This window comes from Eumetopias jubatus, unplaced genomic scaffold (assembly GCF_037043125.1).
Source record: "Eumetopias jubatus isolate StellerSeaLion01/CBP00866 unplaced genomic scaffold, mEumJub1_p1.0 scaffold_8, whole genome shotgun sequence".
Taxonomy (NCBI): Eukaryota; Metazoa; Chordata; class Mammalia; order Carnivora; family Otariidae; genus Eumetopias; species Eumetopias jubatus.
The window spans coordinates 122,882,420-122,901,200 of NW_028274814.1; the positions used below are offsets into that span (position 1 = coordinate 122,882,420).

The 18,781-nt window shown below is 35.7% G+C and overlaps 1 protein-coding gene across 3 annotated transcripts in view; it reads right to left on the reverse strand.

Annotated features, from left to right (window-relative positions):
• Window positions 1–869: 869 nt before the first annotated feature.
• NUP37 (nucleoporin 37) overlaps window positions 870–18,781 on the reverse strand; it is a 41,795-nt gene continuing 23,883 nt past the window's right edge. For all 3 annotated transcript variants that reach the window (XM_028121673.1, XM_028121674.2, XM_028121675.1), the window contains exons 6-10: window positions 10,845–10,935; window positions 4,110–4,291; window positions 3,564–3,614; window positions 1,627–1,720; window positions 870–1,136 (exon numbers count right to left, since the gene is read on the reverse strand). In XM_028121673.1, the coding sequence (XP_027977474.1) occupies window positions 1,023–1,136; window positions 1,627–1,720; window positions 3,564–3,614; window positions 4,110–4,291; window positions 10,845–10,935 (532 nt within the window). In that variant the 3' untranslated portion in view covers window positions 870–1,022. The remainder of the gene's footprint in view (window positions 1,137–1,626; window positions 1,721–3,563; window positions 3,615–4,109; window positions 4,292–10,844; window positions 10,936–18,781) is intronic.

Consider the following 18,781-nt stretch of genomic DNA (forward strand, 5'->3'; position numbering starts at 1 on the left):
AAGAAATTGGCAGGGGCGCCTGGGTGGCTCAGTGGGTTAAGTGTCTGCCTTCAGCTCGGGTTATGATCCCAGGGTCCTGGGATCAAGCCCCATGTCGGACTCTCTGCTCAGAGGGAGACTGCTTCTCCCTCTGCCTGCGGCTCTGCCTACTTGTACGCGCTCTCTCTCGTCAAATAAATAAAATCTTAAAAAAAAAAAGATTTAAAAAACAAAACAAATTGGCATACAGTAAACAGGGTTGAGTAAATCAGTCACATTTTTAAGAAACTGAAAATCATTTTTTTTAAAGATTTTATTTATTTATTTGAGAGAGAGAGAGAGAGAGAGAGAGAGAGAGCGAGCACAAGCAGGGGGAGTGGCAGGCAGAGGGAGAAGCAGGCTCCCTGCTGAGCATGGAGTCCAATGCGGGACTCAATCCCAGGACCCTGGGATCATGACCTGAGCCGAAGGCAGATGATTAACTGAGCCACCCAGGCATCCCTGAAAATCATTCTTTATATTAAACTGAATAATTTTTTATAATTACTGAGGAAGTTGTAAGACCCTTACACATACAGAATGCTAACAAAAATGGATACACCCACACATATACATTGAACCACTTCCAGAGTAACACTGAAAGAAAATACATTTTCTTCCTTTTGTAAATGTTTGTGTCTCTGAGAATTAGGAAAACAGCATATATGTGAAGTATAGAGGACAGGATATACTTTGGATAATCCTGTGATAAAATCACAAATATATATGTTTCTCTAGTCTTCTCTTTTCTAGAGCTGCTGAGTCAGTTATAGCCTTAAAAGATGATTTAAAAAAATATATGTATGTGTTATGCATGTACATATACACACATATAGAACAGAGCAAGAAAATGATTTTTCAAACCATTAACATTTTATTTAACAGAAGCAACAATTGGGACATTTCTAAAGCTTACCATATATTTGATATAAAAATAAGGAATTCTCCAAAATATGTATTAAAAATACAAAGTTTATGGATCTAAAGTACACAGAAAATTTGTTTTACATTTCAGTTACCCAAAACAATAGCTTGTGGTCTCCTCCAATTGCACACAGTGGCAGAGTTCTATGCCAGGAAAGGCCAGATCCGACGGCTACAGAACCAATGAGGACAGGCTACAAAATACGTGAAGAATTAAAGAAACTTAATAAATCACCAAAGTTAATAAGTAAAAACTACCCTTCAAAAATAAGAAATGCATTGATAAATTGTCTTTGGCTAACATAGAGGAAATAGAATGAAAAATATGCTCCCTCATAGCTGGAATACACATTATTTGTCTGCAGCTGGCTAGAATGAAGGATACATATAATCTATGAGTAACTGGTTTAGCTTAGACTCACACATTTTTGTAGCCTAAACCAAGCAAGCGAGTAAAATAATTATGTTTAAATGAAGAAGGAAATAAAAAAGAAGTAAAATGCTTCTTACATGAATACTGGCAAAAAGGTCTGTTACCACTGGTGATTTAAACACCAAAAAATGCTTTCTCTTTCCAATTTAAGCAGATAAGACATTCACAAATGTCTTTAGTTACACATTACAGATTTGGGGGCTATGGGCAGAAGAGTAGAAAACACAAATTTAAAAACAACTCCAAATTACCTGAGGGTGTCCTAAATGATGAATTTGAAACTGGCTTGCAATTTTGCCAGGATAACCAGTGGTTGCAAACAAGTTCTCATTAATTGTGGACCACCTAAGAAAAGACAAAAATACCTATAGTATCCTAGAGATAACTATGAACTTTTCTAAAACAATTTATTTCTTTTTGCACAAAACCAATAATTTTATAAGTCTAACTTTGTCAATACAGCTTTACAACTGGACTGGAAATTTCAGGGAAGTTAGCTATAAATATTTTCTCATTTTGTGAATATTTATTAAATGCTCGCAATGTGCCACTTTGTTAAGTTCCAAAGTTACACAAAGTTAGCAGTTCCTTTCTTATAACCGAAGGGCTGACAGTGTGGTGGGGGATATAAACATGGCATCAGACAAATATAAAATATTTCAGTGTAATACATTAAAAAAATCAATGTTCTTATTGACATTTGTTAGAAAATTAGTGATAAATTCATGCATTTAAACACCTAGAATAGACATTTGAATATTTAAGTTTCAAGATATCCTAGACTTGAAATACCTTAAGTTAATGAAACAAAAAGTGTTAATATAGCTCCAGCGACATGCCTAGCACTATAATAAGTCAGTGGGGAAGATAAAAAAAGAAAGGATTCATTGATTAAAAAAAAAAGGCTAAAGTCTGGTTAATATTTTTATATGGGCAGACATTATTAGTTGCTGTCCAACAGCCTTTCTGCCCTTTTTCCATGCTAACTGAACCCAACTACCTTCTGACAGTGTGACTGACCAGAAGGGATGGTAGACAATGACAGCAATCCCTAATAAAAGAGGAGTGCTCCTTCTCCTCCTTACTTTGGACAAGCTCGTATGAGGCTATGACACCTGGAACTCTGGTAGTCATCTTGTGACTGTGAAGCTACAGGACCGAAGCCCTGGCACTGTGGACAGCAGAGGGAAAGGACTGAACTCCTGCTGGCACTGGTGAGCTACTGAGCCAATCCTGAGACTGCCTCCTTCAGAAGCCATCACGTCTCTATGATGTGCGCTCACATTTCTAAAATCAGAGTGCATCTTACAATCTATGGCATCTTACATTTTGTTGAATACATTATTTTCTTTTAAGATTTTATTTATTTGACAGAGAGAGACACAGTGAGAGAGAGAACACAAGCAGGGGGATATGGGAGAGGGAGAAGCAGGCTTCCTGCTGAGCAGGGAGCCCGATGTGGGGCTCGATCCCAGGACCCTGGGATCATGACCTGAGTAGAAGGCAGACGCTTAATGAATGAGCCACCCAGGCGCCCCTGAATATATTTTTTTCTAAGGTGTACAAAAAATGATGGTGTCCCCAAGTCCTGTAAGTTTATTGGGGGTATTTTAGATTTGACGAAATACAGCATATAAGAAATGTACTACTTGTTTTAGTTTTGGTTAGTAAGTTTTCATGTTACTTGAAGCTAAAAGCACCCTAATGACTACATTATACAATGGAATATTACGCAAAAGTCAGTAAGAACAACATAGATATGTATATTAAGTAGAAAAAAAGTCAGATACATAATACAGTGTGTTCTCATCTAAAGCACAACAATGAAGTTTATATGCATAAACATGGGCCCACCTACATTTTACATCTATCAGAACAAAATATAAGGAAGCATATATTCCAAATTGTTGGAGAGGTATTAGCGGAATGGCAAGATGTTTTGTACTTTATAAAACTTTTCAAAGAAAATGAATCACTCCCTCACCCAGACAAAAAGACAAAAGCAAAGACTTAGTTAGGAAAGCAAAATAACCATTTATCAAACAATCAGTAAACAAACGCCAAAACACCCCCAACACTTCAGTGCAAAGGAGAGGACTGGGAAAGTATTCGAGATGGTGGCACAGCATGTGATGAAATAACCAAATTCAAAAAATTAAATAGAACTCCAACAAAAATGGTACATTACCTGAATAAACAGGCTTGATCCATGTGGACAGGCCTCTTATCTTGAGGATAACTAAAAGGTAACATTTTGTATTTTATGAATTTATGTGCTGGTCTCAAGTAGAGGAACTTAAATTAAGGTTTAAACGGTATTTTTTCTTTAAAGGACATGATGCCCAATGTACTTAAACTGTGACAAAATTCCAAATAAGCACTGGATTAACACAGATGAAATATGACAGAGACACAGACATGATTTAGAACTGTTATAGAACACCATCATTTAACAGAGTCAATGTTTTTCTCTTTTTTTTTTAATGTAAATAAACATTGCTCAGATCAAAGATCTTTTCCTTTGCATTGTTCTTCCCGGGTTACTCTCAAAGTAAATCTGCAAAGCATGGGCATCTATCTCTGTTATGTAAAAACCCATAGCTCTGGTCCTTTTGCAAGAGAGACTTGTTTCTGCTCTATAGTGAGGCTCAGGTATATAAGAGTGGCTCTGTGGATCATTTAGCAATAGTGACTGACTTTTTGGGTATGCAACAGATAGTTGCTAAGGAAATACCTGGATCGAGTAATATCCCAAATTAACCAATCATTTCCTGCAACAGCTCCAACTTTGAAGGTATTTTTTAAGCACCAGTGGGCTGACATTAATGGCATCTGTTCTGATTCCAGAGATAAAATAGCCTGTTGAGTCAAAAGATCATAAAACCGGATTGTTCCATTCTTCTCTGCAACCATCAGCTGTAAGACAGAAAAAAAAAATTCACCTAATTCACTAGCCAAATCTGAGGCAGTAATTCAATATTATATATAACATGTAAACATTTGCATATATTACAAATGGGACATCGAATGCAAATGAAATAGGCGAAGCCAATGTAAAAATCTCTGTCAAATATTAAAAAACTTACAGAAAACTGGTGAAATAAAGACTCAGAAAAGTTGAATACAATTTTAAATGATGATGTATGGTTACTAGGACATAGTAAGTCCAAAGAATCATTCTGGGAAAAGTTACAGCTTTAAGTTATGTGTCTAGAAAGGATAGCTAAGTGTGTATTTCTCAACAGAGCTATATGATGTGTTACACATCCGCATGTGTTGTGAGATTGTTTCCAGAATGGAAGGCAGCATGGTGTAAGGAGCACAGACTGGCCTGGGGAGCAAAGCTGCTTCCTCCACTTAAAAGCTAAATGACTGGTCAAATTACAAGTCCTTGACTGGCAGCTTTCTCCTTTCTAAAATGTATATATAAGGATAAGAATAGCTATAGCATTGTTGTGTTGATTAAATGAGTATTATAGGGGGGCACCTGGCTGGCTCAGTTGGTAGAGCATGTGACTCTTGATCTCGGGGTTGTGAGTTTGAGCCCATATGTTGGGTGTAGAGACCACTTAAAAAAATAAAATCTTAAAAAGATAATACATGTAAAGCACCCAGTACTATGCTTGTCACAAAGCAGCCACTCACTCAATATGTAGTAGTTACTCTTACTTCAATATTTCCTTTATTCTAAAATACTACTGATTTAAGATGTTGAATAATGAGCTTGCTTGCTTCCTTCCTTCCCTGATCCCTCTCTTCTTCCTTCCCTTATATCTAAGAAATATCAATGCAAAAATAATAAATTTCAATTTTATAAAATATTAACATGTGAAAAAATTTATTTCTTAGACTCAAAGAAGCAAGGCATTAGGATATCCATTTGTGAGAGTTAAGGTAAAGAGATTGCTATGAATAGATAAGTAGTTGTTGCCCAAATAAAATGGTTTAAAAACTCTCTACATTTTCTGTAAAGTTCTTACTTTCTAATTCTGGTTATATGAAAATATCCTGTGTGAAGTACCAGTGGCAGCCTGGAAAGAATGAGAGACTTAGTGTCAATAATCCTGGGTTCTACTAATCTGTTGAGTGACCTGGAGTTTGCTTTTTTCCTATTTGTGAAATGTGGGATAATTACATCAGACTCAAAATGTTACCATATGGCTATAATGTGATATTGTACATAACAGTATTTTCCTAAACCCATAAAACACCATTAAAGTATTGTTACTACTTCTAATAAGACAGATCATGTCTGGCTTAGGACTACTGGCAGTCATTCTATTATTCATTATCTAAGAGACCTTTACTGAGCATCTACCTCCACATTCCCGCACTGCCCACACACAGAGTTGAGTCTTATTATTCATAGTAGTTAGAGTCTATTAAATTGCTGCGAACAAGGAATTAGTGAATATTGAACACTGATCCTAGAAGAAATAAAGGGTTGGGTTCTTGTGAGTCTCTGGGCATAACATTTTTTGTCAACTGACCAATGCATAATCTGGTCTTATGTATTTTTAAAGATACCATGTTTCATATATATTAATTCATTTAGAACTCACAGCAGGGGCGCCCGGGTGGAGCAGTTGGTTAAGCACCTGACTCTTGGTTTTGGCTCAGTCTGATCTCAGGTTCTTGAGATTGAGCCCTGCATCAGGCTCTGCACTCAGTGCGGACTCTGCTTAAGTTCCTCTTTTTCTCCCTCTGCCCCTCCCTGCCCCCTCTAAAATAAAATAAATAAATCTTAAAACAAAACAAAACAAACCTCACAGCCAACAGCACTATAGCTCATGCTTGAATAAAGCTTATCTAATACCATATTATTTTCTCCATAAAGCACATCACAGCCTTCTGGCACCTAGGAACCCTAGACTGCACTTTAGCACTTGGCTTTATGCTTGGGGGCAATTTTACATGGTGAAATCACCAACAAAAAGCACAAAAATGTGGCACTAAATAGACCACAAATAGGACACTTGCTTAGAGTACGAGAGCTAAAACAAGAAGGCAGAGCACTGGCCTCATTCAGCCTTAGCTGGAAATGTGCACGTTAGCCGACTCGAATTTCTTGTTGCTCTGTGCATGTCTGCAACTGTGAAATGCCATGAGTACTGATTTTGGGGTTATAAATAAATTTCAGTGAGTAGACAAACTTGCAGATACAGAATCTGCGAATAATGAAGATCAATTATATACATATGTTTATGCAAAATACTATGCTAATTTCCACAGAAGTCAAAAGTAAAAGATGATCCTTGATATCAAGAAATTTCCCATCTAGAGAAGAGAATTATGAAAAAAAAAAAACAACTGACCCTAGAATATGAGTAGAATATTGGTAGTCTTTCCAATTTTGGAATTCCTTTTTTTTTTTTTAAAGATTTTATTTATTTGAGAGAGAGAATGAGAGAGAGAGAGAGCACATGAGAAGGGGGAGGGTCAGAGGGAGAAGCAGACTCCCTGCTGAGCAAGGAGCCTGATGAGAGACTCGATCCTGAGACTCTAGGATCATGTCCTGAGCCGAAGGCAGTTGCTTAACCAACTGAGCCACCCAGGTGCCCCAATTTTGGGATTCTTAATAGAAAAGGTAGAATTTAAAACTTTTCTCTAACAGGCAGAATGTTAAAATAATACTAATTCTACTAACAATAACATCAGGTCAGTGACATGTTATACAACAAAAACAAATGCAACACTGAGCTTTACATGCCCTGCCTTACTGAATCCTCATAACCACTGTATGAAAATATTACTATCATTAATCCCATTTTTCAGAAGAAGAGACTGAGGTGCAGAGTGACAAAAGTAATTTGTTGAAGTCTCACTGCTAGCCTGCGGCAGAGCCTGCATCTGAACTCAGGTCTTGAACCTAGGTCTGTCTGACTACAGAGCACATGTATTTCTACTACAAGCTAGACTGTGAAGACAGGTGAATGGTTTGGTGTGCTAATATATAGTTGAGGAGAGGAGACCAAGGAAGCGTCACTAGGAACTAATAAAAATATTTGAGATTTTAAGCCTGACTCAAAAAATCTTAAGGATTTCAGGTATAAATTATGGATTGGGGACAGGCAAAGTCCATCTGGGTCCTAGGTCCTAAATTAGGAGGGGCAATAAGTGGGTTTAGAATGCAGCCATTGTTAAACAGACTGCTTGGGTGGTTCTTAGCTCTGCTGTATGACCTCGAGCAAATGACCTCTCTGTGCATTAAGTCCTCATCAGTAAAAGTGGAACTAATAACAGTACCTATTTCATAGTATGGTATGAATTAATACATGTAAATCACTTAGAATGGTCATAGCACAAAACATTCACTATTATAGGTTGAAGTCAGATTGAAAACTGTTCTATTACTTATCTTTTTAAAACTGTGCTCAATTGTGATGATAGATGTTTTTTTATTTTTTTGGTTGAAAGCAGATAGAGTAAAAAAGTTAAATAAGTTTGGGAACTGCTGGAGCTAAAAAGTTTACAGGGGAATTTTTCCTTTAGGACTTCCCAGAACCATAAACAGAATATGCATTGAATAAGAGGGGATTTATCTTTTGTAGCACAGAACACTAGTACTTGAACCAGAGTAAGGTCAAATCTGTGACTGTGTGGCCTTGGGCAAATTACTTATTAACCTTTTGGTGCTTCAGTTTTCTTATCTATAAAATGGATAGAAAAATGTCACCAACCTCAGAGTGTTTTGTGAGAATTACATGAGAGAATGCATGTAAAATACTCAGCCCAGTCCCCGGTGCTCAGAAAGCATTCAACAAAGTGTCGGTTGTTAGAACTCATTTGATTTAGCAGCAATCTACTCTCTTAGAGTCAGAGACTCAGATGTCCTCAGTCCCAATTCTCTGATTCTGTGACGTCCTAAACTCTTGGTTCTGTTATGACTACCTGGTAAAATCCTAGCTCCAATTGTGGTTAATTGGATTTAAGATCTTAATTGCTTGAGATCACTTCTGTGTCGCCTTTCTGTATTTTAGATTTTTGCGTTTAGGGGTGACATGATGAAACGGGTGTTTTAAGATTAGTTTAACTAAAGTAGGCAAGAAAAATCAGAGTGGAGAGTCAAAACCTTTGAAATAGCTAAGCCTTGACAGGAGTTACTCGTGGGAAAAGAAAGGTGAAGAATGCACCTTAATGACAGAGGAATGTGTTCTAGTAATGTGTTCCTAGGGAAGGAAAAATTAAAAACCTGGTAAAGTTTGCATATATAGAAGGAAGACATCAAAAGTAATTTCAGATTTTAAGTGTATGTGATCTACAGCAGGGACTTCCAAACATTCTGAAGTCATGGAAACAATAAAAAAAGGAGGTGGGGTGGGATGGAGTTTTAAAGATATACAGAAGTAAAACAGAAATTAACTTAAAGCATATAAAGGAAAGGGACCTGAATCACAAGCATTAAGATACAAGTTTTGGGATAGAAGTTGTAAGAAAAGTTCTCATTTCTCATCTAGGTCACAGATTTTAAAAAGTAGCCTATTTGGGGCATCTGGGTGGCTCCAGTTGGTTAAGCGTCCAACTCTTGATTTCAGCTCAGGTCATGATCTCAGGGTTGGGAGACTGAGCCCCGTGTCAGACTCCTTGCTGGGCATGGAGCCTGCTTAAGCTTCTCTCTCTCCAGGGCACCTGGGTGGCTCAGTCAGTTAAGCGTCTGCCTTCGGCTCAGGTCATGATCCTGGAGTCCCAGGACCAAGCCCCAGATTGGTCTCCCTGCTCACTGGGGGAGTCTGCTTCTCCCTCTGCCCCTTACTCTGCTTGTTTTCTCTCTCAAAAAAAAAAAAAAAAAATTCTCTCTCCCTCTCCCACTGCCCCACCTTCATTTGTTCTCTCTAGAAAAAAAAAAGGTAGCCTATTGTATTTATACACGGTGATATTAACATTTAGGTAGAATCCCTGTTATACTTCACGTAGACTCACTGCTACAGGGGAGAAATCTTCCAAAGAATAAAATATAGGACCTGGCTTCAAAAACAATACTTATACATGGAACAATCCCTACATATTTAATATGAATAAATTGGAAAATTTTACTCATGCATATATACAGAGTATACAGTTCTACTAATGAAAGATCCAACATGCCTGAAACAAGGTTTCATGGTATCCCAAGGCTCAGAGAACATACTTACATAGTCTGGGACATCTCAGCTCAGGATTACCTCCTCTGTGAAGGCTATCAGCAGATCTGATTAATCCTTTTTGCGGGACTCCAGCCCAGGACCCCAGGATCATGACCCCAGCCTAATGCAGACGCCTAACAACTGAGCCACCCCAGCGCCCTGATTAATCCTTTTTTATGTCATGGATCTACTTACTAGATTTTTTTATTCCAACACTTAAAATCTGTGTTGCTGTATTTACATGTTTTTCTTCCTTATAAGCCAGTAATTGTGTAACTTAAGGGCAGGGGCTTTATTCATTCTTTTATCCTCTCTTACACCTAAAGAGCACAGTGTAGGCGAGAACTACCTCTGCCAACAATTCACAAATACATGGTGAAAGAAAAGTTGGCAGAGAAGGAAAAAGGGAAGATACACGCAGAGATGCTCAAGAGGACTAGAATGATGCATCTTCAAAGATCAAGTGAGCAGGGTTTCAAGACAGAAGTGACAGAAATGGTTTCCTTATCTGTAAAATGAGGGTCGTCATAGCTGCTATCTCATAAGGTTGCCATGAGGATTAAGTGAGCTAACATGAAATGCTGACAATGGGCCAAGTATATTTAGTACTATGTGTTTGCTATAATTAATCAAGCTTATCTTTTTGTGCAAGTATGAGGACAGAAAAGAGTCAATGGAGAAACATGACGATGTTAGACAGCTATAAAAGCAAGATGACTAGGGAACTGGCATGAGATCTACACAGCTAAAGAATTAACTTTAACAAGATGAACACAGTAACTTCTTAGCTTCTGGGGAAAGATAAAATAGAGTGATGCTCAAGAGCAGATAGTGGCAAATGAGAGAACTCTTGTTGAATGAGTCCTATCTTCTCAATGAAATAAGAATTAAGGTCAATTGATAATAACTTGCAGTGTATTTTTAGAATTTTAGAAAGCTCTACTCTGAATAGGAGTTGAATACCACTGCAGCTAGCTCAAATTTGCCTTATGCCACAGATACTTTCTGTTTACATATTATGGCTTCAAGCATGGATTTTAATCTTTTTTTTTTTTTTTTTAAATGAATACTGCTACTAGATAGTCTGGGCATCTGTTTTTAGATTGCAATCTACCAAAGGGCAGGAAAAATGTACTCTGAAAAATGTCATTTATGGTTGATGAAAATAAAAGCTTAATTACAGAGTTTTTAAGTTACAGAATTCTAGACTAGTCCAAATGCATTTATGACAATTAGAGTCGCTGAGGTGGAAAAAGTAATTGATTTTTCTCCTCTATATATGCATGTATTACACATGTATATGTCTTTTCAGCTTAATAAAAGAAAGCTAAGTTATAAATAACAACCTTAAAAGTTTCTTCAGGATGCCAGCACACACTCATTCCAGGGGAATGAAGAACAAAATGAGCTGTCTGAATTCCTTCCAAGTTCCAAATCCTAATAAAAGAATAGGAATACAATGTTAAATATTTTTGCTATATCACTACTAAGAAAATGACACTTCCATGAATTTATTCAAAGCTATTAACTAGAGATTATAATATATAGACATTTATACCTAAAGTATATGTTTAAAAAAAACCTAACAATTATTTTGAAAATGTGAAAGTAGTATGAAGAATTTGTTTTACCATACTCAGTCATGGAAAAACAGTCACATACATTTTCTAATTTAACAATGCAACACTGTAACACAGTAACCAAATTAAATTATTCATATAATCTTTATTTTGTGGGCAGAATCTTGAAGTTTCCAGTTCACTAAATAGGTTGCATTCCTACTTCAGTAGTCATTTCAATAACAATTTCTGCCAGGGGTGCTTAACACACACACACACACACACACACACACACCCTAATACTCTCATTTTTCAAAATAACACATAAAGAAGCTAGTATGAGGTGATGTGATCTGAATTTAGGGAGATAATTTCCATACTTGTTTATTCCTTCTGCTTTTGGCTTTCCATGCCAGGGGCTACTTCTTATCCTATACCTTCTCTGATCTGGTTCACTTCCCCAATTCTCCTTATCAAAGGTGGCCTTGATTGAAAGCTACCAGATTAAACCAGATTAAATGTTGGTTGAAGGAAAAGATACCTGGTTCCTCCTATTCTTCCTCTCCTTAATACTACAAATCCATAGTAACAAGGACCAAGCTACTCATTGACATGGCTTTCTATCTCAATTTCTTTCCCAACCTCCTAGTAGAGATCAAGACTTAGAAATCTCAATAATGGCACTCTACTGTGAGCAGTGCTGCTCCCCCACCCAGACTGCTAGTTGTCCAGTTCATCCTGCACACTCAGCCAGTTATATTTCACTGGTCCAGAGTATGGCAGAGTTAGCATGGCAGGGGACACATGTGGTGAGTGGTTGGCAAAGTTCCCACAGAATTCTGGTCTTTAAAAATTTAAATTAAGAATTAAGAGTTAAGACAGCTCATTAGAATGCTTAGACCTTTTCTCCTAGGGTTTATAGTTCATATCTCAGTAGGGACTATAAAACAATTTCAACAAACTTAAGGAATATATGTTTAAAGTGTAGGGAAAGATTTACTTCAAAAACAGTAGACATAGGTATTGAACAATGCTGCTATTCTGTGCCAAAGCACATTATTTCAAATATTTTCTCTCCCATGTAGAAATTATAAGGTCTCCAATCATGAAATATCAGTTACATATAAACTAACAGAAGTGTTTTTCAAAATGATTACCTACTTGATTAAATAATTTAGAAGCATACTCTTTTCTCTTGCCAAATCAACACTTTTCATCTATATTTACTATACAAGGGAAACAATTATAATTTCATTGAAGAGGGGAATCACAATTGTGCAATTGTGTTTCACTCCCCACAATGAATAAAATTATTAATTATGGCAACTGAATATTTCTTTCTTCTCTATTCCTCTTGCATAATAAAGTGTTGGGCTAGCATATATTTTACTACTATTGAAATAGTAGGAATGTCTTGCAAATTCAGTGAGTCTCATGAGAGAATGGTTTAAAGGCTCCATTCTTTTGAACTTATTCTAATATGTATTTGATTTTTGTTTGCTATTATATAAATTGAATAAATACGTATCAGAATATTTTCATGACTTTTTTTCTTTCAAATGAAGAAAACCAAAGAGCTAGAAATTATGAAAAAGGATATTCTATAAAAACAGGTCAATTAATGAAGTGTATTTTAATTTGGTCCAATGAACCAAATTTTAGTCTAATTTTTAAACAGTATTTTATCCTGACAGAGCCTGATGCTTAAAAAACAAAACAAAACTGACTTAAAAGTGAGGAGGGTGATCCAGATTACTTTACAGGACTAGGATAAAGTGATTTATGGTTTATATTTATATGCTTATTAAATAATTCTCAGTGGTCACATAATCTAAGTACTAAGTATGCAAAATACAACAAATTGGGCTGAAATGAGTTATCATAACTAAATAAGCTACAGATGGTACACTTTAAGTTGTTAAGTCTTATTTCCCTTTTTGATAGATTCCATAATTAAGTTCTTCTCAAATCCCTTTGTAGAGCTCAACTCATTTTTCTGTCATTACTTCATGGCTCATCTAGTTAATATTAGTTCCATCAGATAAAATCACATTCTTTTATTGTTTGGATAAATTTTTTGCAGTTCACCATACATCATAAAAACACACAAATTTTAAGCATACAGCTCAGAGAGAATAGCACCCAAATTAAGAAACAATATTTCCAGAACTCCAAAAGTCATCCTGGGCTTCCTTTTGATCATACTTCTTTGCTTTCTCACAAAAAGCACCTACTATCCTGACTTCTAATACCATAGTGTACTTTTGCCTGATTTGAACATCATAAAATGGAATCACATAGTATGTATTTTCTTGGTCTGGCACCTTCCGCTTATCATTAGATTTTGTGAGAATTACTAACATTGTTGCATGTTGTTGTACTTTGTCATTCACATTGCTATAGATAGTATTCCATTAATTAGGTACACTGTAATGTATTTACTTATACTGTTGACACTTAGGCTGTTTCCAGTTATAGTCATTAATAATGCTGTTATAAATCTTCTTGTATGTTTTTTAGTGAATACAGACACAAACCCACTCCCCCCCCACACACAAACACACCCACCCACTCCCCCTGCAGAGTATATACCTGAGCATGGAATTCATGGATTATAGCTTACAAATATGTTGAACTCTAGCAGGTATTGTCAAATAGTTTTCCAGACTGGTCGTACCTTATTTTTCTTTTTTCCTCTCATATTTCTTTTAATTACCAACAGAATAAAACCTACACTTTCTCTGACAAATTTACGACAAAAACAATTATTTGACTGGCAAAATGTGCAACTTTTCAGTTGGTCTTACTTGTAAGGCAGACTTTTCAAATCCTCCCCTTTTTCTTGCATATGTTATTTTCATGTATCTATGTATGGACTAATTTGCACAAATTTTAAAATGTTGTGAATACAATGTGTAGTCAAAGCTCTTAACTGACTTCCTTCTGACAGATTCTTCCTTTTTCCCTCTGTAGAATTGACAGGAATAAGAAGGCTATTTTCTAATAGGCTCACACGTACATTTGTGTGACTTACCAAGAAGGAAATTTTTTTTTTTTTTTGCTTAGTTAACCCCTGTAAGGGTGTAAAACCCATGCCTATTTATTAGTATAATTACACAAATATTATGTAAGCTGACAGAATATGAATGTGAAAGAGCTATTTCAATGAAACTAAGTTGATGGCAACTAACTAAAGGTAAATTTCTAACTTAAAATTGCTCTTAAATTAGGAAGGTGTGTCAGTTACAGAAGATTAAGCAATCAAAGTAAGTCATCTAGATATATTTGAATTAAGAATACTCAGCAAATGTTTTCACTACAGACACTATTATAGGTGCAGTTCATGCAAAAAAAGGTCCAGTGCTAGTCAACAGACTCATAAATTATAGAAAAATAAAGGTCTTGATCTAAAATTAAAAAATCGGCAATTAGCACATTGGTAAATTTTCATCCATATGTTGCATATTAAAATAAGGTGGGTAGACAGTCTCTTAAAATGATTTCAAGTCACATTTTTATTTTTTTTTATATTTTATTTATTTATTTGAGAGAGAGTGAGAGAGAGAGCATGAGAGGAGAGAGGGTCAGAGGGAGAAGCAGACTCCCCACTGAGCAGGGAGCCCGATGTGGGACTGGATCTTGGGACTCCAGGATCATGACCTGAGCCAAAGGCAGTCGCTTAACCAACTGAGCCACCCAGGCGCCCGTTAAGTCACATTTTTAGACTAGTTTAATTAATTAAATTTTAATTCCAATTTAATTAATATACAGTGTTATATTAGTTTCAGGTATACAATATAGTGATTCAATAGTTCATATATTACTCAGTGCTCATCAAGATAAGTGTACTTTTAATCTCCTTTACCTATTTCATCCATCCCCCACCCACCTCCCCTCTGGTAACTATCAGTTTGTTCTCTGTAGTTAAGGATCTGATTCTTGGTTTGTCTGTCACTTTTTACCTGCTTGGTTTATTTGTTTTGCTTCTTAAATTCCATATATGAGTGAAATCATATGGTATTCATCTTTCTCTCTTATTTTGCTTAGAACTATATTCTCTAGCTCCATGTACAATATATATATTATACATATACACATGCACACACACAACATCTTCTTTATCCATTCATTTATTGATGGACACTTGGCCTGCTTCCATAGTTTGGCTACTGTAAAAAATGCTGCAATAAACATAGGGGTGCATATATCTTTTCAAATTAGTGCTTTTATATTCTTTGGGTAAATACCCAGTAGTGTGATTCCTAGATTGTAGGACAGTTCTATTTCTAATTTTTTGAGGAACCTCCATACTGTCTTCCACAGTGGCTGCAGCAGTTTGCATTCCTACCCACAGTACATGAGGGTTCCTTTTCCCCCACATCCTTGCCAACACTTCTTGTTTCTTGAGTTTTTGATTTTAGCTATTCTGACAGGTGTAAGGTGTTATCTCATTGTGGTCCTGATTTACATTTCCTTGATGATAAGTAATGCTGAGTATCTTTTCCTGTGTCCGTTGGCCACCTGAATGTCTTCTTTGGAGAAATGTCTCTTCATGTCTACTGCCCATTTTTAATTGGATTGTTTTTTTTTGGTGCTGAGTTGTATAAATTCTTTATATATTTTGGATACTAACCCTTTATCAGATGTGTCATTTGCAAATATCTTCTCCCATTTGGTAGGTTGTCTTTTAGTTTTGTTGGTTGAGTTTACTGACTTTTTGATTATTTAATGAACTATAGGTTTAGACCATGTCAGATAAGAGAGTTTCTACTGTAACAGGAAAAAAATAATAATAAATTTGAAAATTCATATTAATATTTTCAAATTTATTGCTAATTAATTTGTTTATAATGAATAAAACTACTTAAAGTTAATTACAACCACAGAAGCATACTTTTCAGGGAAGTGGTATGTCACAAAAAAAGAAAAGCTGTAAGGATTCATAGCCTTTTTTTTTTTTAAAGATTTTATTTATTTATTCATGAGAGAGAGAGAGAGAGAGAGAGAGAGAGAGAGAGAGAGAGAGAGAGGCAGAGGGAGAAGCAGGCTCCCCACTGAGCAGAGAGCCCAATGTGGGGCTCGATCCCAGGATCCTGGGATCATGACCTGAGCTGAAGGCAGAAGCTTAACCATCGGAGCCACCCAGGCGCCCGATTCATAGCCTTCTTAATACACATAATCAAGCATATGGAAAGATAATAGACTATAAAAGTATAACATCAAATTAAATTATGTGTTTTTTTTAAAGATTTTATTTATTTATTTGACAGAGAGAGACACAGCGAGAGAAGGAACACAAGCAGGGGGAGTGGGAAAGGGAGAAGCAGGCTTCCCCTGGAGTGGGGAGCCTGATGCAAGGATCATGACCTGAGTCGAAGACAGATGCTTAATGACTGAGCCACCCAGGTGCCCCCAAATTAAATTATCTTGACCAAAAATCAGGAGCTATATGAAATACACTGTATACCTATTTAAATGCTTGCAAGGGAAATTTCAAAGAAAAAGATTTAAGGTAAAATTAATTTACTGACATATTAAGTCAATACTATAGATTAAATCAAAGAGCACTGGAGTACAGATAGCATCCCTCTTCAAGTAAAATAAAATAAATGACAGTTTTGACCCAATTTGACTATAATTATAACAAACACCTCCAGCCCTCCCAACTCTGTGGTCCTAAGTTGAACTCTTAGATTTTAGCTGTAAAATGTACAGATGGAGAGCTGTCCAGATCTAAGATTATGAATTATACTTTACTTTTGGTAGTTAATTGTTAAAATTATTGCCTCATTTCAGGCTGAGTGCTTTTCAGAACATTAAGTATCCCTACCATATGGTATTTAAATGTAATTGTCCTATTCAATCAATAAAAAGGTCCCATAAATTGGGTGTTGGCATATTGGAGATATCCTAGATATTCTCAAAGGTCTTTTAAACTGACAATAGAGGGAGATGTTCCCTCTAAGGATTTGAAAGGAAATTTCCTGGGTAATACTCTGCTCTTTTTATTTGTTCTCCATTTTTTATTGGCATCTCACTGTCTGTTAAGGAGTTCACTGTAGAAGGAAATTTCTGCTACCGAATGTTTCTGACAACACAGACAAAAGAAGGAATGGATGACACTAAATGACACATCTGTATCCATTTGGCCTTCTCTAACCAGTAAAGCAAAAAATACTAACTGTAATCTTTCTAAAAAATACAAACTGTAATCATGTGACTGGATCACATGAATCACTACTGATTAATTAAATATGAAAGCAAGAAAAAAAAGGAGGGGGAGGTACTTTACAATGTTACTGGGTGCAAGAAAGGGTCTTCCAATATTCTTAGACAACAAACACTTTCTTCATTGAGTTTTGTGATAATAAAATAAAGATCTTCCCTTCCCATTTCCAAATAACTGATCACTAAGTTACTCGTTACGTCTGGATAATTTAAAAAAAAAAAAAGGGAAAACAGTATATTTCCTTAGTAAGTGAATGCAGAATTAGGAAGAAGTGAAACAAATTACAAAGTAATTTAGTGCTAAAATGTCTGGTTTTAGGTACAAAAGAAGTTCAGAGGTGGGAAACCACATTATTGAAGACACAAATCTAGGGATTGGATGGGCAAATCTTGACAGTGGGTATGACAGGTTCGTGTGGTGAATCAATAAACTTTGTCAGCTGGGCAAAAGCCTTTTACAAAATGGCATGATAGTATAAAATAAGAATTTTGTATAGGGTACTTTCAGTATGTGTCAGTATTTCAAATATATTGAGAAATAACATTAGCCTAATTTTGCTTTGTCTTTTTAAATGCTAGAGACTACTAAGCAAGTAGTATTAATGTACTACCATTAATGATAAAAGAAATGGATTACCAGAAATTTTATTGACTTGAGTGTAAGAATTATAAGGAGGAAAATGAGAGATAATTGCATTTGCTTATTATTTGATCCTTCAATAACAAAAAATAATGAGTCAAAAATAGAGTCAATAATCAAAGGCTGTGTGTGTTTTAGAGGGGAGACAAAGGAGGCCTGTTTCAAACATAACACTAATAAACCAACTATACCACACATAAAATAATCTACTATTGTAAATCTTCACAAAACCTTAGAAGAGTTAAAAAAATCTTACAAGCTCACATGTTGTTGCTTCATTTTGTTTTCTTGAAATTATAAACAAATTCAGCAGAGACTACAAGTTTATCATCACAGAGGTGAGAAACTAGCTGAGGCTGCCCCAAGGGATAATTAACATCTTCACTTACATAGACAGATTTTTGAAGGAAAGGAGTTGTGAGAAATTTTGTCATATTTAAAAATAAACCTTAAAATTAAACTCTCAACTGCAAAGAAATACCATATGGTAGTTTTCAAACAGATCATATATAATGATTTCATCTTCAAGGAATTCAGAGTAAAAGGACCTTCCCTTTAACTAACATAAACACCAGTAACACTATCCAGGAAATATTAGCATTTCATTATTTCCAAGAAAAATTTTGATATATTTTATAACCTAAAATTTGACTATTATGTTGTAAATGAGGGAAAGTAGTCCTTATTAGTGACATAAATGGGCTTTCAAAATAAACCTGAAAAATGTTTATGGATCTGATTCTCATTTATACAATTCACTTACTGCAACCACACGAGGGCCACATAAAACAAGCTTAAATTACTGCAATCACTGATACGGTAATACACTTTATGAAATACTGGTTTTGTATTTCAT